Source organism: Podarcis pityusensis, assembly GCF_964106645.2.
Source record: "Podarcis pityusensis genome assembly, chromosome: 8".
NCBI classification, from domain to species: Eukaryota; Metazoa; Chordata; class Lepidosauria; order Squamata; family Lacertidae; genus Podarcis; species Podarcis pityusensis.
The window spans coordinates 29047007-29067518 of NC_138033.1; the positions used below are offsets into that span (position 1 = coordinate 29047007).

Here is a 20512-nt window from a genome sequence, read left to right on the forward strand (position 1 = left end):
CAGATGCTGCCGCTCCCTCTGGGGCTGCGAGTCCAGTGCCCGCTCCTCCTCCTCCTCCTCCAACTCCAGGCAAACCCATGGCAGGCACCACAGACCGAGAGGAAGCTGCCCGGCTCTTGGCTGAGAAACGGCGTCAGGCACGGGAGCAGCGGGAACGAGAGGAGCAAGAGCGCAGGGAGCAGGAGGAGCAGAAGCGGTGAGTCCCTGGGTTGAGCTTGATCAGCCATTTAGACATTCAGATTTCTAGACCTTATGATGTTCATTGTGCAGGTGGAGCATAAAGCTGGTGAAATCCTAGAATCCCAGATGAAGCTGAGGCATAAGAGGCACTAGGCCCCCCACTTCCCTTGGAGGCAATGTTCTGCTGGCATGTTGTCCCCACAACCCACCAGTCTTTTGGTCTTCACCTTGTTGCCTCTTCACTTTCTACCAAGTTCTTGTTTAAAGATTTCAGTTTCTTTTGAGGGGGAAAGGGAAGCAGAATAAATAAATAAATGCAAGCATCTCCATTAGGCTGCAAGATGTGGGCTTTCTTGGCAAATCATTTAGGGGTTTTCAGTAGAGAATTTGGATTCATGGTGTGCACAGGGCACATGCAACAGGTTGAGTGAGGGCTTGGTTTAGCTTTATTAAATTTGTTCATTGGCATCCCACAACCAAAGGAAGCTCCAAAACAACTTGCAGAAAGAGAAATACAGTGGTACCTCGGGTTACATACGCTTCAGGTTACATACGCTTCAGGTTACATACGCTTCAGGTTACAGACTCCGCTAACCCAGAAATATTACCTCGGGTTAAGAACTTTGCTTCAGGATGAGAACAGAAATCGTTCTCCGGCAGCGCGGCAGCAGTGGGAGGCCCCATTAGCTAAAGTGGTGCTTCAGGTGAAGAACAGTTCCAGGTTGAGAACGGACCTCTGGAACGATTTAAGTACTTAACCAGAGGTACCACTGTAAAACCTTCAAGTACAAGCAATGGCAATCTATCCTGTAAAATAATGCAAATTTACTAAAAATGTCCATCCAATTAAAAGCAAATATAGCCACACCTCTTCAAAACAAATGTCAACACCACAAAATAGCTACTGAAAGCCAAAATCATTATTGTTCTCCAGATGCCTGTGATTAAATAAATATGTGCCAGGGAAACCTCCCTGCGGAGATCATTCCATAATTGGGGGAAGGGGTGGGGCTTCGACAGAAAAGGCTTGTTCTCTTATTGCCACCCTCCAACTCTTGAGGGGGCACACTGAGAGTCCTGAGAGATGTTTCACTTGTGTTTCGCTTGCAAACCTGTTTTCAGGCCCTTGAATGATAATAACGCAGTGCATTTGACCACGTGTATATTCCATCATTGTCCAGATCTCTGGAATTAGGGCAAAATATTCCCAGAGCGGGGGATGTGGCTTCCAGGCAGCCCAGTCTTAACATAATATCAAATCCCATTTTTTGTGCTTTCCCCCCAGTATAGAGGAAGGGCTGAAGGGCAAAACACCTGCTTTTCATACAGATCTCGGGTTCAATATCCGGTATCCCTAGGTAAGGCTGGGAGAGACCTCATCTGAAATCCTGGAAAGTCACTATCCATCAGTGTAAACCAGGGCCGGCCCACCTATGAGGCAAAGCGAAGCAACTGCCTTAGGCAGCGGGATCCAGAAAGGCAGCAGATACCAATGTAGATCTTTCTCCCCCACCCCCCTTGTTTCTGATGTAATAATAATAATAAATTTTATTTATATCCCGCCCTCCCCAGCCGAAGCCGGGCTCAGGGCGGCTAACAACAATAAAACAGTACAAAAGTACAGCACAAACAACACTCTAAAATCATTCATTATAAAATTAATTAATTCAAGCCACTGGCAACCATTGGGCCAGAGCTCCGCGAAGATTGCCGAGGGAGGGAGTCAGGCTGTGCCCTGGCCAAAGGCCTGGTGGAACAGCTCTGTCTTGCAGGCCCTGCGGAAAGATGCCAAGTCCCGCAGGGCCCTGGTCTCTTGTGACAGAGTGTTCCACCAGATCGGAGCCACGGCCGAAAAAGCCCTGGCTCTAGTTGAGGCCAGCCTGACTTCTCTGTGGCCTGGGACCTTCAAGATGTTTTTATTTGAAGACCGTAAGTTTCTCTGTTGGGCATACCAGGAGAGGCGGATGTAGATCTTCACTCACCCCTTTTTCCCTGGCGGGGAGGAAGGTGCCATTTTGTGGTTCGCCTCAGGTGTCAAAATGTCTCGGGCCAGCCCTGGTGTAAACAATATACTAAGCTAAGTGGACCAGTGGCCAGACTCCATATAAGGCAACTGCCTATGTTCTCCCCGTGGAAGTGGGAGGGTGGATGGGCCTGAAGCAGCTGTTGTAATGGTGGTGTTTGGTACCCTTAGGCGCCTAGCAGAGGAGCGGGCTCAGCAGGATGCCAAAGATCGGCTACAGCAACAGGCTGAGCTCGCCAGGTTGGAGGAGGAGCGGCGGCAGCAGGAGGAGGAACGGGCCCAGCAGGAGGAGCGCGAGGCCCAGGATCGGGCCCGAGCTGAGCAGGAAGAGCAAGAACGGCTGCAGAAACAAGTGTGTTTGCTGGGGTTTTTATTTGCTGCTTCTCAGGGACTGCAAGAAACAATATAAAACAGTTTTAAACAGTTTTAAAAACTTACAGTTAAAAAATTACCTCTAGGTAGGGACGGGAGAGACCCTGTCTGAAGTCCTGGAGAGCCACTGCCTGTCAGTGTATACAGTACTAAGCTAAATGGACTAATGGTCCGGTCTACGGTAGATCAGGGGTGGCCCTATCATTGGGAAAACTGAGATGGCTGCCTCAGGTGGCAAACGCTGGAGGGCAGGCAGGGGCTGGCAAGATGTTGGAGAGCAAGGCATCATGCAGCCTGTGCTGCGCCTCCTATGCTAGGCCACAGACTGCTATGGGGCACTTGGATTGTGTAAACCTAAATTTTATGGTCTTTGCTTGAATCCCTCCAGCAAAATAATACCATGCTAAAGGCACCCTAAGACTCAAGTGCCAGTCTGGTGATACTTGGTACATGAAATTGTGTGAGTGTGTGGACATTTTTGCCTCAGATGACAGAATGTCTTGGACTGGGGCTGTAATGCAGGGTTGGTGTGCTTTTCGAGGGAGAGGGTGCTTTCAGGCACTTGGGGGCATTTTAGGGAACCAGACAGGATGGAGAAGCACTGCCATCTAGTGGTAGCAACTGGTTACATTTTCTAGGGTGGAAATTACGTTTTGATTCCCTATGAATTTAGGGGAGTGGGTGCCTGCAATTTCTCTCTTTGATTACTGTGTTGAGCCCCATGTCCCTGGCAAGCAAATTAGGATAGGCGTGATTGAAGTGTACACACTTGCTGTGATTTAACCAGCAAATTCAGGTTGCATGATTTGTTTTGACTTCACCCAAATGTATGAACTTCTTCTGTTGGCTGCAGAGGGAGGAAGCAGAGGCCCGTGCACGCGAGGAGGCCGAGCGCCAGCGGGTGGAGCGTGAAAAGCATTTCCAGCGGGAAGAACAAGAGCGGCTGGAGCGGAAGAAGGTGGGTGTGCCTTTCTATGCAGGGGTGTGGGGGGGTGACTGAACAGCCCAGATTGTCTGGCTAGGTGGAAGAAAGAGAGAAGGCAGCTGTCTCACTTTGCCCAATGGTAGGGCCGGTCCTGCACAATTGCAAAATGCAAAGTGATCACTTGTACACCACAAGCAAAGGCTTGCACTGCTTCCTCCCACTCCCAGTTGGCACCCATGACTGAGAAAGTGGCAAATGTTTGTCTGTGAACAGGGATGTCTGACAACCTTCTTCCTCCTCTTTCTCTCTGCAGCGGTTGGAGGAGATCATGAAGAGGACACGAAAAGCAGATGGAGCTGATGCCAAGGTGAGTCATTCTTCAGAAAACGGGTCAGGGATGACGTCTTTTTATTTAATTTATGTCTTGCCGTTCTTCCATCATGGACCCCCAAGGCTGCATGTGTGTGGTTCTCACAAGGTCCCCCATCCAAGCACTGACCAGACCTTGACATGCTTAACTTCAGCAAAGCCTCAGGTGCCTTCATACCCCAAGCCCTAGGGCTGGCTTGCCCTTAAGCAGGTGGTGAGCCACTGTTTGCTGGGCCAAGGGACTTTGGTACCTGAAGCAGAACATGCAGTTGGCAGCCCTCATTATTAATGATACACCAACTGCTCTTGCACAACACCTCTGTGTGTTTCTATGGTACTTTTGCAGGAGGGCTTTTCGGATCTGACCTCAGTGCAACCCATAATCTGCCATCTCATGGTCAGACACTCTCTGGGCCCTTGAGCTCTTCATCCCAGGGACCTTTGCAGGACCTCCTGGAAGGCAAGGCGGGCCTACTTCTACCCCAGGAAACAAAACAGGCCAAGCTTAACTTCTCCAGTGTGCTTGTTCCAGACCTGCTCTCTCCATGGCCTCTGGGACAGGATGACAGTACAGTAGTCAGTCAGTCAGATTTACTTGTTCATCACAAAAATACAAAGCCAGTGTGGGCTGTAATCTATTGGACATGACTAACGTAGTTCCATTTATTTCATGGGGTCCATTTATTTCATAGAGTTAAATTTTGTTAGAAGTACATTTCACTAGGGGACGTGGGTGGCGCTGTGGGTTAAACCACAGAGCCTAGGACTTGCCGATCAGAAGGTCAGCGGTTCGAATCCCCGCGATGGGGTGAGCTCCCGTTGCTCCTGCCAACCTAGCAGTTCAAAAGCATGTCAAAGTGCAAGTAGATAAATAGGTACCACTCCGGCGGCAAGGTAAACGGCGTTTCCGTGCGCTGCTCTGGTTCACCACATGACCGGGAAGCTGTATGCCGGCTCCCTCGGCCAATAAAGCAAGATGAGCGCCGCAACCCCAGAGTCGGTCACAACTAGACCTAATGGTCAGGGGTCCCTTTACCTTTACCTTTACATTTCACTAGAAGTACATTTTAGCATTGTTGGTCTCCAGCACGCAGGACCCCCCTGCTCCATGTTGTACAGTGAAATTACAGCTGATCCTTTGAGCTGCTAAAACAACATAGGAACCTTATATGTAGTGTATTTATCCCTATCCATGAACAAATACAGTAACAGATTTTCTCCCTCTTACTACCTGGAGAATCGGGCAAATTTAACAGTTGGCATTTTTTGTTTTTGCAGAAGAAAGACAACAAGAAACTTGTGAATGGGAAGGAAGGGAAACAAGAGGGCGAGGCAGACACAGGTGAGAACCACCCCTTGTACCGGATGCTCTGCTAATTATGAAAGGGCAGGATCACAGGATGGTTTTGGAATCTGGCCCCCTGCAGTTCTGAATCCAGGTTCTAACTCCAGGATATTGCCCACTCTCTAGTCAGCTATACAGTGGTGCCTCGCAAGACGAAATTAATCCGTTCCACGAGTGTCTTCGTCTAGCGGTTTTTTCGTCTTGCGAAGCAACCCTATTAGCGGCTTAACGGATTAGCGCTATTAGCGCTTTAGCGGCTATTAAAGGCTTAAAGGCTTAGCGGATTAGCTGCTAAAAGGCTATTAAACGCTTAGCGGCTTAGATAAAGGGGGGGGGAAGCGAAAAAAAAATCTCAAGACTCGCAAGACATTTTCGTCTTGCGAAGCAAGCCCATAGGGAAATTCGTCCTGCGAAGCAACTCAAAAACGGAAAACCCTTTCGTCTAGCGGGTTTTCCGTCTTGCGAGGCATTCGTCTTGCGGGGCACCACTGTACTTTTGTCCAGGTTGTGTCCATAACAAATAGTCACGGAGAGGGAGCTGCAGTCACAGGTAGCAAAGACCTGACTTGCAAGCATCTGGATACAGACAGTGAGATGGGCTTGACCAGGAAGAGGGCATAACTTGACCAAGGAAGTCTTTGTAGCACTTCCAAGCAATTGAAAAGGTTTGTAGCAAACGAGTTGAAGCCTGAGGCTGCCTCAGTGGGTTGCATGGCTGAGGTCTCTGTCCCTGGATTCAAAGGCCTCTTGTAGCTTGTAACAACCTCTTTTCCTACATTCCCAGATGGAGAAAAGCGCCCTGGAAGCCTTCCCAAGGAAGAGGAGCTGCCCGAGATGCAGGCGTCAAGTCCAGCCGGTCGCAAGGGGCCAGCCCCTGAGGGGACCCAGCACAGGTACCATCTACAGCAGGAGTGACGTGTTCTTAGCTCAAGTTGGTGCCAGTTCCTCTGTTACAGGAACAGCATAGTTGCTACTTCCCTGAGATCTTTCCTACACCAAAATGAAGGAATGTGTACATGGCAGGCCGGGGGGAGAGGGGATCTCATGTGCGAAGGACCACCAGGGGTAGGAGAAGCATCTATAGTGCTACTCTTCCCCAGGGCTTCCTGTCCTTCTTCATCACGGTTGTGTGACCTGTGGAGTTTGTGGGAAGCAGAATAAACCAAGTGACAGAGAGGGATTTTAAACACATTGCCAGAAGATGGTTTATTATAGCCTCGTCCAAGATGTTTTGGGCTACAATTCTCTTCAGCAGGCTGATGGGAATTGCAATCCAAAACAACTGGAGGGCACTAGGTTGGGAAAGGGTAGTTTATTGTAACACAGACAACAAGACCAACATTTTTTGGATCACCAGAACCTTTATCTGGGGTAACTAGCCTTAAGACTAGACATTCTCACATGGTCGCGCCTAGGAAATTCCAGTGGGGACAAACATTTGTACGAGTTGTTGTGCTTTTCCCATGGTGCAGTGTCTGCATATTCTGCCCATTACTGAATACTTTATTCAGAATACACAATTCTGAATACTTTCCTTTAAAAAAAAGCAGGTTACTAGTCCTTATGGTTGCAGATAGGCCAAAAAGAAGTGGACAGTGCTTGGTGTAATCTCAGAACCCAGATGGAGAGTGAGTGCGCCTGTGTGTGTCTTACCAGGAGCAGAGCAGATTGTGCAGTGTATGCGACTTGAGGAGGGCTTGATTTTGATTGCAGTTTTCCACTCTCTGTGGTACAGGATTTTCTTTTTTTGTTGTACACTGCCACCCACCCCCCTTGCTTTCTTCTTCCCTCTTTGAGACAGGCCTTTGCTTGCCACATCTCCATCTGACACCCTCTCCTCTCTTTTGGTTGCAGCTGTCCTGTGGCTCCTGCCCTGTCCCTGGTGAACGGCCTGCAGCCCAGCAAGCACGAGAACGGCTTTTCCTCCCCCAAGGAGCCCAGCGGGCGGGAGCACCCCGTGAGCCCCGGGTTGAGCATGGCTGGCGAGCCCATCCTGCCTTTTGCCAACAAGGAGCCCTTCCTCAGCAAGGCGGTAGCAAAGCCCCCACAGATCACAGGTGAGGGACTGCCCCTTTTTTGTCCAGCAAAGTTCAGGAGCTTTAAGCAAGTTAAAGGGTGTGCTTCATATGCAAAAAAACTGGCCCAACACATGCCCTGAATAGAGGCAGTGGCAGGCAGGCAGATGGTCTGGAAGTCAGTACAGAGGATGTGAACTTTTATTGGGATCAAACGGTTCTTAGGGTCCCATGGGCCCAAGTTGTTCAGGGCTTTGTGAATTAGCACATAACCGTTGAACCTGGCCTAGTGGTAAACATGGTCCACCTAACGTAGCATTGCCTGTTACACTGATTCCAGAAGCCAAGGCTTATTGGTGCTTGTGAAAAGCCATAATCAGTTCCTACATGGCAGGAGCTAAGCAGCTGGTTTTGGCCGATTCTTTTTTGGAGGCAGGAGGCAGGCTAGAAGATGCTCTGCAGCTCTTCCAAGTGTCTCTGATCCCTTTTTAACTTCTTTGTCTCCTGCAGAGGTTCTGTAAAGCAGCGACGCCACCCTCCCCCACCCCAAAGGATGGGTGCAAACAAGGTGCCAACTCCAGGCTAGCTCTAACCAGAAGATCAGCCCAAGGCTCTCCAACCTGCAAGGATCGAGGAGGTGTCAGGAGCCAGGCTGGGGGCGGCCCAGCCCCACGGACTCTTCTCTTTTCTCTTACTGTTCTCATTTTATGATTATGATTATTTTTTTAATATGCACCTTATCAGACTGACCCTCAACCCATAGCTCATCCCAGACGATATAATCACATAGTTATTTAACTGGCTGGGTACAAAGGATGTTAATAATGTACATAAACTTCAGTGTTAGCATGGGATTACGCAAGCAGTTACCTCTGTGGTATCGCTGCCCCAAAACATGTATTCATGGGAGATGCCTTTGGTGGGTTACTTTTTTTAAATGTGGGCTGAGTCATGGCAGGGGAGATTGGATCCCTTGTACACGGTTGGGGTCTGTGTGCAAGAGTGTGCGTATGTGTGTGTGTGTGTGTGTGTGTGTGTGTGTGTGTCTGCCTGTTACAGCCAATGGAAAGCGTCTAGATTTCTAATTTAAACTCTCACTATTGGTCCCAGCCAGAATACCTGCAGGAGTGTGTGTGTGTGTGCACCATTAGCCACTCAACAACTGCCGTTGTCCTACACACTGTGCTTTTTTTGGGTGCTGCTGTTTCTGTGTGTGTATGTGTTTCGTGCGTGCGATGGCTGGGGCTGTGTTTCGCTCAGAGTCATTGTGACAGTATTATGCATCTGAACAACCTTTTGTGGACAATAAAATGGAGAAATGGCAGGTGACATCTCTTCTTTGGGCTGAATGTTTACAGGCTGTGCTGGGTTTACCTGCTGGAAGGACTGGGACAGTAAGCAACCTCACGCCACCTCCAGGACAGTTTGCTCCTACAGTTTACAGTGGTTTGGAGCTATGGGGCAGTAGCCATGTTCTCCTTCCCAGGGCACTGGGATGGAGCAATACAGACCCTGGAGACACGTAGAGAGAAGCAGATGGAATAGTATGCACACAGCCTTAGTAATTTTGGTGCTCTGGTGGTCAGTTTAGACAGTTACCAGAACCAAGTGGCTTTTCCTGAACAGTACCACTTCAGTATAAAGAGGAGAAGGAAGTGGAACTTTTCTGGAGTTTTCTGTGGGGGCGGGGAGTACTAAAAATACAAAAAGATACTAGTCTTGTCTCCTCCAAACTTTGGTCAAGAATCTTGAGTCTGGGATGGTGCTATGCAGAGGAAATCTCTCAATGGCTGGGCTGACCAGCAAGCAACCCCGGAGCGTCCCCATCTGCACACCTTATTTTCTCTTCTATAACTCAACAGCTGCCATTAATTCCTGTGGAGCAAAGTATAATAATGCAATGCACTGGAGGACAATGGTTCCTCCACTGCCAGGAGCATCATGGGGGCAGGGGAGAGAAAGCAATGCCTCCGTTCTCAAGCGTAAGGCAACGTACAGTAAATAAATTGCATTAGACACACGAACCACAAACCTAACAATAAGCAGCACAAGAAAACCCAGACGACCACCAACTGACTAAAAACCCATCAGAAGCTTGCTAGAGGAGGGGAGGGAGCTGCCACTTGCCAGACAGCCTGGCAGAGAGCCAGCGGGATCCCTAGAAAGAAATACCTAAAGAGAAGAAGCCACTGAAGTTTCACCTTTTCCTCCACACCTTCTGGAGGAATTGAAACCTGAGAAGCCCAAGTGGCTGAAATGGGGTGGGGGGTGGGAATTGTGTGCATGCAGCGTGGGTGTCGGGGAGAGCCCCCCTCCCACACATGTTGCAATTGGCAGAGGCTGCTGTCTGTTGATGGCCCTGCCGTCTCCTCCTGGGAACTTCTTAATATAGGGCTGCCAAAATATCAAAAAACAAATTACGGTTTTGAGCTATTTTTAGGAAATTTGCCAAAAATCTACACTTCTGACATGGGTTGCCATACGTCCGGATTTTCCTGGACATTTTAGCGATTTTCCACCCGGGCACTGTTTTCGATGGCCAAATCCCTCTATGTCCAGGAAATTGCAGACATATGTCAACCCTACTTAATAGAGCTTTCCTGCGCTAGCACAGAGCAGAGAGCATCTGCAGGCGGGAGAGGTTGGGATGGGGAAGCTGGAATCCTGATTTTAGTCCTGCAAACGGCCTTGTGAGCTGGCTTTCTTTGGAGCTCCGTTTGCAAGGTTCTTGTTACTGTTAGAGAAGCGAAGAGGATGGTTTCAAAGATATTTACCCTCTCCCTTTTTTTTTACCCCTAGTCAGGGCGAGGGATGTGATTTCCCCAGTAGGCCACATCCTGTTTGCATTGCCTGCCGGCTGAAACTCTTGGTGGGAGTGCTGAATGCAAGATTGTTTCAGCATCGATGGTTCTGGACGTTCCCATTTCTCTGCATTGCTTGTTTGGAGCACCAGCTGAGCTCTTCAAATCAGCTCTCACCTCCTCTCCCTCCCCGGTGGTTTTAGACCTTGAGATCTAAGTGATACCTGGAAATGCCAAAGTAGTTTCCGTGCTTTGGAGAAAAGCTGCAGTGGTAACACTTCTATAAGTTTGGGTTCAACATCTGGATGAAATGAGCTTCTGTTTTCCAAGCGGGTAAAAAAGGGTTTGCATTTTGAGTAGCAGCTGGAGACAGCAACCTTAAAAGAATAATCCTAAACATGAATTGGAAACCAGTGTGACTTACTTGGGAGCAAATGTATTTTGGAGCACGGTTCTAGTGTGAAATGCAGAGATGGTTCCTCTAATGAGTCCCAGCCAGTAGGGCCAGTTCTTTTCAGGAGTAATGGGAAGGCCACAGATTAGGCATCCTGACTCAATCCATTTTGGTTCTTGCATCCTTATCCAGGTCCCTGAAGTGAGAGGCCGCTGAATAGTCCTATCTCTTGATTTGTAATTACCGGTAACTCATCCTTTCTAGGCTTGCTTTGAGTTACTTTCTAGAGATAGATGCTGGCATCTCCAAGGGTTGGTTGGTGCCTGTACACTTGATTCTGCCTTGTGCATGTGTCCAGCTCCCTCTTGGGGACTACTAAATTTTGCCACACTTGGTAGAAAGGAGATTAAAGACTGTGAAGAAACACAGTGAGTTCTCCTTTTTAAATTCCTTCCTCCAGCTAAAAATGCGGCAGATGTTTCCTTTTAAGGATTTTGCTGCCCACGCTTGTAATTTTTATTTTGTGGCTTGAGTGGGTCAGAGACAGTTTGCTATTCTCCGCCTCCTCAAACCCTTCTCCATGGTAACTTGCTTTATCACAGGGATGGGGAACCAACTGTAGCCCTGCAGATGGTGCTAGACTTCAGTTCCCAGATTCCTGTCTAATTGCCATGCTGGATGGAGCTGTTGAGAGTTGGGTCCCAACAGCCTCTGGAGGGTCACGGCATCCTCCTATCTGCTCTGTAGTTTGTCCATGTGTACTGTGTTGGTCCTAGGGGGAATCTCGCTCCGAGTGTGAGGTGCTCAAAAACAGGCAGGTATTCCAAGCTATGGGGAAGGACTCAGTGGTGGGTCCCACATTCAATCTACAGTCTCGTGGATTCAGCTGGGAAAGACGCCTGTCCAAAATCCTGGCAAGCCCCTACCGGTTTGCCCCTAGACTAGGCATCGGGAGCTTTTAGCCTACAAGCCAAATTTGGCCTGGCACAGGATCGTTGGATTTGCAGGGCTGTTTTCCCCAAACCTGCTCCACATTTGATGCCATATGTGTAGCTTGGCCAAAAGACCAAGCCCACTTGAGCAGCTTCCAAGGTGCCCAATAACAAGCTGGAAGAATCCCTGCCCCTTGCATGCATTGATGCAAAGAAGCACCTGGGAGGATCACAGAGCCATTTGCTAGCCTCCGACATCTGGGTACAGAGCGTAAAGGGGGGGGATCATAAAGGGCCTTGTGAGCATCTCCACACCTCCCCTTTGCACCCTGGACATAGGCAGCACAAAGAAGAAATCCTTTACAAATGTGCTTGAAGCAGCTACCCACTTGCTCCAATATTTTAAGCGGGGTGGGGACTGCTGCTGCAGAGAATGCTCATTAAAATGGAAGACTCGCAAAGCTGAACAAGGGATTTTGACAGCTGGGCAGCCCCACCTTCAAGTTTTAAGTGTCTAAATATTAGGTAGGCAGCTGCTGATTTATTATGATGTTATTGATATTTACTGTCAGTTTTTCACCATGCTGAACTTTCGTTGAAGGATGGTCTACAAATTATTAAAATAATGCACCTCAGTTGTATGTTCTTGTAACGACATGGGTTGCTGCAACTGGTATCCCTTTTGCAGTTGGAACCTTGGGTTCAATGCTAGAAATTCCCCAGGCTGGTCCAATTGCAACCATGTGGAGAGCTCTGGATGCCAGGTTGGCGACTGACATCTCAATCTGGCCGGCCCCTTCAGCCTTAAGCAGGTAAGCAGAAGAGCTTATTGCATTTTTATCCGACATCTTCCTCCAAGGAGTACAGTACATGGTTTATGTACCTCCTCAGTTAATCCCTACAACAACCCTGTGAGGTAGATTAAGAGACTGTGACTGGCCCAAAGTCACCCAGCGAGCTTCATGACTTGAGTGGGGATTTAAGCCATGATCTCCCAGGTTAATTCTAACCACTACGGCACACTGGCTTCCTGAGTACTTCTGCTATGCTATATAGGTAAATAAATATGTTGAAGCAAAATGCCACTTAGAGAAGGATCTTGAAGCTTGAAATTTGTTATATGCTGGATTGTTTTATTTGATGTTTTAATGTGTTGTAAACCACTTTTGAGATTTTTTTCCTTTAAAATATAAAGTGGTATTGAAATGAAATTATTATTAATAACTGCAAAAAAGACATTCCATTGTGGCAACCATAACCTAGCTTTAAGGCACCATTTTAGGATTAGTTTATATATCTGAATTTCTAACACTGCTCAGGTTACACTGCAGCTGAATCGGTGGCTGGGGAAATGATGTCAGCAACTGTCTTTGCTGGTGGTAGCCTTTTTGCCATGTTGCAATTAAGTAGTACAGTAATGTCCACCATTTAGGGGAGTGAAGCAGGGCTTGGGCTTTATCCACTCAGATTTGCAATTTCTAATCTCTTTTGTCTTTTTTTCATCCCAGGTGCCGCAGGGGTGCCAGTTGTAGTAACGCTGCAACCACAATTGGAGCAGTAGTGCTAGATGCCTTACTTGAACTAATACAGGACTTGGGGTTTGTTTGTTTTTTTCTGCTAGTTTATGTGAAATGATAGCAACTCATGAACAGCCAGTTAAAAATTGAGATGTCCATAGCACAGAGGATACACGCCAGGGGCAAGCAAACTTTAATAGCAAAAAACATTTGCTTAATATGAATGTTGTTGGCCTGCCAGACAGCCAGTTTTATCAGTTACCAGCCAAAAGGGCAAAGTGATATCATATAATCCCAACAAATTACAGAACTTTTTATATTGCAAAGCAGGAATCAGGCCATCCTGTAGTAACACTGCCAACCAAAAACATGTCACTAGATACCTATTTACTCATGGTCTTAATTGGTTGTTGCCTTCATGATGTCAGTAATGTCTACTATATGGACCACCTTGAGTGCTCAGTATCACAGAATAAGAGCTGCACAAGTGTTACAACCTACAGTCAAGTCTAGTCAGTGTCCTCTTCTGGAAAACCTTTTTAGCTCATCTTGGCTACTGTATTCAACTGTTTTAATAAAACCTTCATTTATACCAGTGTATGGATTGCTTTCAGTGCATTAAGGAAGTTCATAATTGGTGAAGTACACAGTGACTATTCTCACCCACCCTTGATGGGCAGACACCAATGAGGTTTTGCGGAGTATTAACAAAAACCGCACTGTTGAAGAGAGTTGGGGGCCCTCTTACATTCCCAACAGCATTTTGCCTGCTGTGCAGTAAGCAGAGCCCTCTTTTGTGCTCCCAAACACAAAGCAGGCTTTTAACTTAACTGTTTTCCAAAAAGTCAGCTTGGAGGAGTTTTGTCTGCTGTTGGTTTTGTAGGTGTCTTGAGAAAATTCAGTCCCCTTCAAGTCTGCGATTACAGGATGAGAAGGGGACTGTCAGACTTGGGCTCCTGCCTACTCTCTCTGAGAGGACTTCAGCAGCTCCCCACACCAACTTGCTGGCTTCTTAAAGCTCACCAGTTATGAATGAGCATATTCATATGGTACATGGGACCTTGCAGTCTCTTGTGAGCCCTGCTCTATGCTCTCACGTGCTTTTGCCTGGCTAGAATGAACAGCGATAATGCCTCTTGTGTATATGGGTTTGTGAATGACTGTAAAAACCGTGTTCCTGCAAGGCTGGAATGTGGCCTGCTGCACAAAAGCAGTGTCATGGCTGCTGTGCTACTATATCTGTCTCTGACCTCACATTTTGTCTGCCCCCCAAGTTTACTACTAGCAAACATGGCCCTTTTTAACTGAAAAAAAGGTTTTCCCATCCCTGTTTAAAAAGTGCACTCTCTGTGCCAGATAACATTAAATCCAAAGAGCTACCAAAGCCTTTCTCCCATCTGTAGATGGATCTCATTGTCTCTTCCTCCTGAAGCTTCTGCCTGGACAGAGACATGGCTGTAGCTCTTAAGAGGTCCAGGGTCCCCACAGTTCCAGTAGCCAAACTTGAAGGAGGGCCCTATGTTTTTCTTAAGAGTAAGAAACAAAAATTCCTCTGGGGAACTTCAGAGGCAGAAAGAAAACTTAAAACTCATCCATCGTATACAAATATACTGTTTTATTCTAGGGGAACCTTTGTGTTAAGTTCTACCAAGGGGAAAGACCAGGGAAAGATTTTTTAAAAATTCAACAAGATGGTTTGGATATATTCCCTTGCTGCTTATTCCCTGCAGGAACAGAAAAACAAAGAAATCCACACAAATTTCTAAGGAGAACACAAAACAGTCTGACAGACAGATATAGCTGCATGTCTGAGGGTCTTCCCACCTACTGTGGGCTTCTGAATTATAGACTCATAGGAGGACAATTTACATGCAACCAAGACACCACTTTTAAAAAACTTTTTTTTTTTTATAGCTACACAGTAAATTGATTGTACCTGTTTAAAAAAACACACCAAAAAAAGCTCTCATCTTTTTTTAAAAAAATGTGAGGGACTTTTATTTTTTTTTTAAGTTCCAGAAAAACATATTTTGATGTTGTAATCCGTAACAGTGTATCTGCTATTCAACTACTTATTCATACAGCTACAAGGGGTAAAAAGGGATGGGTGGGTGGAGGAATTGGGGGGAAATTAGCGTTTTAAACACCTAGAAAAATTCATGTACTTCAAACTGTGGAAAGTTTACTGGAAAAAGGTCACAACCCAGTAACAACTTTTCCTCCCTTCCACTCTCCAAATTTTTACCTCAGGCTATACAGTGAAACATGGGATTTCTGTTCAGAAGCAACAAAAACATTGTGGGATGGGGAAGAGAGAGATAAAATCAGAATTATACAGAAATTGGGGGGAGGGGGCAGGTGCTTTTTTAAAAAAACCCTATTTCACACATTTTTCCGTATTTCAAAAATACACTAGTGAACTTCATTACAGGCAGGGGACAGGACTATCAAGTACACAACGGCAAAAGAGGACTACTTTCTGATCTTATTTTGTTGTTACCTTTGATACTGTTAAAAATAATAAACTCAAACACACACACACATACACACACACAAGGAGTTCAACCCTGGAGAGGTTTTCAACTAGAGGATTTCTTTTTTAAAAAAGGAAGGTGGTGGCTGGACAAAACTGCCAATAAAAACATACTATTTTCTGTTTTTAAAAAATAGGTTGGCTTTCCAACTGAACTGCAAGACTGAGAAAATACAGTCTAACACATGAGGAGGGGATTGGTGAAATGTATTTGACCAAGCTTTGGAGAATCACCCTGCATTTTTTATAATGTGGAAGGATTTTGACCGGGGTGGTGGTAAAAGCCTAACAGTCAGGATACCAGAAGTTCTCTTCTAAATTTGGGCCTCATGTCCTTTTTCACCGAAGGATCACCCAAGTATCATTTTGTAGCTGGGCTCCTTTTTTTAAGGGTGCGATAATTAAAATAAAATAAAATTGCGAGGCCCACAAACCCTCATCCCTCCAGGAGGTATACCAAAAAAAAAAAAAGATTATCACAGAAGGGAGACAAAGAACTGGAGAAGCTGCCACTGAGATGGGTTGGAGAAAAAATGAAAAGGGAGGAACAGAACAGGGAGCACAATTCCTCCAGAACCGTTGCTGTGTACCTTGGCGTTTGATACCAGTATAATGGTCCGGTGTGGGGTGTGCGTGTTCCTGTGTCAACCCTGTTTGTTGTAGTTGGGAGTGCCTACACACACACACACACACACACACACACACACAGGCATTTCCTGTCTCAACGTAGTGATCTGAAAGGATGCTCAGCTTTACTCTGCTGCTCAGTGAGGGATGCAACAGACCCACAGTTTCAAAAGGGAGGGAATTTCACAGCACCCCACTAAGCTGAGTCCTTTGCCCCAGCTTCTGGCTGAAACCGCCTCTTTGAACATCCAATTTGAGGTGTTTACTTTTCCCTCTCTTGAAAAAAATAAAAAATAAAAAAATGGGGGGAGAACAATGATGGAAAATTGGTGTGTTTATCTTACAGACAGAATTTCCATTGGTTTCCACCTTACTACGTTCTGCTTCGCATCCTACAGTAAATGTTAGGAAAACCCCACACAGCTGTGGGCAGCAGCTACATTGCAAAAGCACCCAGGGGTTTAATCTAGCTTTCTTTGCTTCCATGGTTAGAAGGAAAGGACGTACACAACAGGATTCCCTCTAAGGAAAAAAAAAATCCTTAACGGGTAACAATTGATACAAGCACCACTTTGTTTTGAGGAGGGGAGGAGGCGGGACAAGCATCAAGCTCATCTTAAGAAAGCGTTTTCAGGATCAAATGCAGCCACTGAGCCCTCCGTTTTCTTGCGCTTTGGGCTGTTTTCTGTCCTTTGATTCTTATTTGCACTCTGTCACAGCTCGTGCTGCTCCTCCTGACGGTTTGTGTGATGTGACGGAGGAAGTCTTCCAAAGGATGGATGCGTTCACAGTTTGGTGCTTTTGCAAGGTGTATTGGAAAGGGAAAGAAACAAAAACAAAAACAAACCCCAAAAGAGATAATGCCCCCCTTCGCCCAACTTTAGTCTGAAAGCTCAGGGTCAGAGTCCTCTGGTTTGACTTTGGCAAGTTCTTCGTGCACCTCCCTTACCATAAGGATACGCGTCAACATGATGTCCAAAGTCCCAGGATCTATTGGCATAGTGGAATACCACATGGGGCTATTGGGGACACACGAACGCTCTGGCTGGAGGTAAAAGACATCACTTCTCTGCTTCACGCTTTCAGAACTGTGGGAACAGAGGCTCATGTAAGAAGGCGGCGCTGAGACAGTCCACAGAAAGCACAGGTTCAAGGAAGAATTCGGGGCAGAAAGCTAGGCAACAAAGTATGACTGAACGCAGAAGCTAGGAGTGGGAAGGAAAACAGGAAGTGACGCAAGGATGGGAGGGCAGCCAATGAAATTAGCAGATTTTAAAGGGTATAAAGTATCTATTTCTCTTTCCCTACACAGCCAGTGCATGCAATGCCTTCCATTATATTACGCTTTGGGGAATGTCTCAAATGCTTCCCATATTATTACCTCAGAAATCCTCTCAAAGGGCTTGCAAAGCAAGTCAGTATTAGCCCGGTTCATATGTAATGTAGAACATGTGTATAGTTAATGCTTAGCTGTGTGCTTCTTTGGCAATTTTCAGTGCTGTTTTTTGCATTTTATTTCTTCACACATCCAGGCTGATGCAAGTAGGTTACGAGGTGGAATCCCAAACTACTCTAATCAAATGGGGGTGTGGTAGGAAATAGGGATGAAAGGGATACTGCAAAATGCCCATGACCAACAAGGCTAGGATGGTAGACACATTTCTACGTCATCTTTTTTCATGTTCAGAAGACAACTTAGTGCATAGAAATGCAGCTGTTTTGCATTCGTGAATTCACACCACAGAATGGGTGTGCAGTCAATACACATACAAATGAATGCAGAGATTGACACCCTGAATTTATTCAGGAAACCCAGCCAGATGGGCGGAGAATGAATGAATGAATGAATGAATAAATAAATAAATAAATAAAGTCATCCTTATGACCACCTGCACAGCTCAGCATGAATGCACACAGGTGATATCTGATCAGGGTGTTCTGATCCCTTTACAGCAGATGCAGGGAGGGCAGCGCTGACCCTATGAGATGATCGCTTGCCAAAGGATACCTGAAGCATCTGGGGGAAGCTTTTAATGTTTAACAGACCATTGTATTTTAATATTTTATTGGAAGCTGCCCAGAGTGGTTGGGGAAACCCAGCCAGATGGGTGGGGTATAAATAATAAATTATTTATTATTATTATTATTATTATTAGGCTACAGCCTAGGGTTAGTGCCCAAGAGTTCAATTTGTCCTCCAAGGGCTTCCATTAAAAACTAACAGAGCGCTGACAAGGGCTGTAGAAACAAAAAGGCACAGGTTCCCTGACCTGTGCAGCTGACTGGGATCAGGGCAACGTGTAGTATTAGGGTGCACCTGCTCCCCTCCCGCTTACTGATTCAGCTTTGTTTGCAGTTGAGTTCCTGCAAGAGAAGGCTTGAATTTGCAGAGGTACATGATGGGAATTGATCCATTTCTTTGTAACCAACTCCAAACTCTCTTGCTGCAAGGGGAGCCTCTGAGCACTGATTTGCTGGAGGAGGAAAGAGAGGGAAGGCAGGAAAGAAAGGCAGCATCGCTCACCACTTTGACAAGTAGAATTCATAGAGCCGAACTGGGCATCTCAAGGGGTTGTCAGTGTTCTCGACCATTTCCACCGCTGTTGGGACATCTTCGCCCTCGTGGCGTTTTCTTTTCCCTACTAATTTATCTAGAGATGGAGCAGGGAGGGAGAAGGGAGGAAAGAGGGCAATGGCACAAGAACAAAATCATTAGTTTTTGGGACAGAAAACTCATTAGGAGTAGCAATTGCTTTCGTTACTCTTCCATGCAGGGTCGCCTTTGTAAGTGGCCAACGTTTTAAAAGGAGTACCGTATTTTTCGCTCTATAGGATGCACTGGACGATAAGACGCAACTAGTTTGGGGGGGAGGAAACAAGAAGAAAAAAATTCTGTACCCCAGAAGCCAGAACAGCAAGAGGGATCTGGCTTCTGGGATATCCTCTTGCTGTTCTGGCTTCGGGGACAGCCTTTGAAGCCTTGCGGGGACAGCCTTGCGCAGCCATCCCCAAGCTAGAACAGCGAGATGGAGTGCTGCGCAGCGCTCTGTCTCACTGTTCTGGCTTTGGGGACAGCCTTTGAAGCCTCCGCAGGGCAGCGGAGTGCCTTCACCCCGCTGCCCTGCGGAGGCTTTGCGCAACCATCCCCAAGCTAGAACAGCGAGACGGAGCGCTCCGTGTTCTGGCTTTGGGCTTAGCCGTGCAGCCTGCATTCGCTCCATAAGACGCACACACATTTCCCCTTACTTTTTAGAAGGGAAAAAGTGCGTCTTATAGAGTGAAAAATACGGTAAGCTGGGATTCTGTAAATTGTTGTGCTTGTACAGAATTTCAACGCGCCTGTGTGCAACACCCGGTAACCCAAGGAAGTCAAGCCATGCGCTGCAGGAAAAGAATGTCCACAACAGCTCACCCACCTGATTCTACCTCCTGCTTTTGGAAAGGAGGAAAGAAGCGTAAATAAGTCAGCTTGGTGTTGTACTTCAGGGTCCGTGTGCGGCGCATGACGTGGGCAAAGGACAACTTCATGTGCTCGCTGACATTCTTGAGCTGGAAGTATTTGGTGTTGAAGAAAAGCAGCGTGTTCAGGAGGACGATGGGGGAATAGGCACCCAGCTGCTTACACTCCCATAAGTGCTCCTCTTCAATTCTTGAGAACATGTAACCTGGAGATTAGATGATCAGGGGACACACAACAGGAAGGAGAAACCTGGTCAGTCCTTTACCACTGGCCAGTGGCTAGTGAACCACCAAGCACCTCCTGTGACTCTTGCACCAAAATGCTGGGCTAAAGGAAGTTGCTGCAATGAGAGCCGGGCACCAGTGCAGCCTTCCCCAACATGCTGAGCACCAGAGTTCTTGGAGTACTTGCCCCATGAACTGTCTAGGCCTGATGGGGGAGTTGTAGTCCAAAACCTTGAGAGAACACAAGGTTGGAGGAGAGTGCTCTAGAGCAGAGCAGGTAAGATTTTAGAGGGAAGCCCCCGCCCCCCAGTGTATGCTCAAGGGGCATAGCTCCTGCTTTCCCACCTGCTCCCAACAGCAGCAGCGCCTGTAGGAACTTTAGCTCTGCTCTTCATCTGAGAGGGGTATGAGATAAGCCTTATGGCTTCTAAGAACACACAGCCTCTTCTATTTTCAACTCTCTGCTTCTTTAATAATGTTTCCATTGTTACATTCTGCTCTGTGCAGGCTCAGAAACCACACATGCACGGAGGCCACAACAGGAAAAGCCAAAAACCCAGTAGAAATTAACTAAAATAGCACCAGCAGCCAACAGTCACACAGGCAAATGATCTATGATCCATCAAACGCTCTGGTGGGCAAAATGTAGAAAAAGATAACAAAGGTGGTGCCATGTGAATGTTCCTGAAATGAGGGTGTGCCACAAATAAGAGCATGGGCACAAGTAAGAGCATTTCTGCACCTCTGAAGGCAGGGGCAGCCTAGGCAGCCCTCAAAAGGTGCTCTTAAAAAAGG

At 46.9% G+C, this 20512-nt stretch overlaps 2 protein-coding genes across 23 annotated transcripts in view; one reads left to right on the forward strand and one right to left on the reverse strand.

The window, feature by feature from the left end:
• The window catches only part of MAP7D1 (MAP7 domain containing 1), a 56727-nt gene extending 48174 nt beyond the window's left edge, over positions 1-8553 (forward strand). For all 13 annotated transcript variants that reach the window (XM_081018307.1, XM_081018302.1, XM_081018300.1 and 10 more), the window contains 8 exons: positions 4-196; positions 2375-2555; positions 3429-3533; positions 3814-3867; positions 5148-5211; positions 5999-6107; positions 7069-7271; positions 7740-8553. In XM_081018307.1, the coding sequence (XP_080874433.1) occupies positions 4-196; positions 2375-2555; positions 3429-3533; positions 3814-3867; positions 5148-5211; positions 5999-6107; positions 7069-7271; positions 7740-7750 (920 nt within the window). In that variant the 3' untranslated portion in view covers positions 7751-8553. The remainder of the gene's footprint in view (positions 1-3; positions 197-2374; positions 2556-3428; positions 3534-3813; positions 3868-5147; positions 5212-5998; positions 6108-7068; positions 7272-7739) is intronic.
• A 6291-nt stretch (positions 8554-14844) lies between these two features.
• ZMYM4 (zinc finger MYM-type containing 4) overlaps positions 14845-20512 on the reverse strand; it is a 54685-nt gene continuing 49017 nt past the window's right edge. For all 10 annotated transcript variants that reach the window (XM_081018282.1, XM_081018284.1, XM_081018291.1 and 7 more), the window contains 3 exons: positions 19450-19698; positions 18558-18684; positions 14845-17121 (listed from right to left, as the gene is read on the reverse strand). In XM_081018282.1, coding sequence (XP_080874408.1) covers positions 16914-17121; positions 18558-18684; positions 19450-19698 — 584 coding nt within the window. In that variant the 3' untranslated portion in view covers positions 14845-16913. The remainder of the gene's footprint in view (positions 17122-18557; positions 18685-19449; positions 19699-20512) is intronic.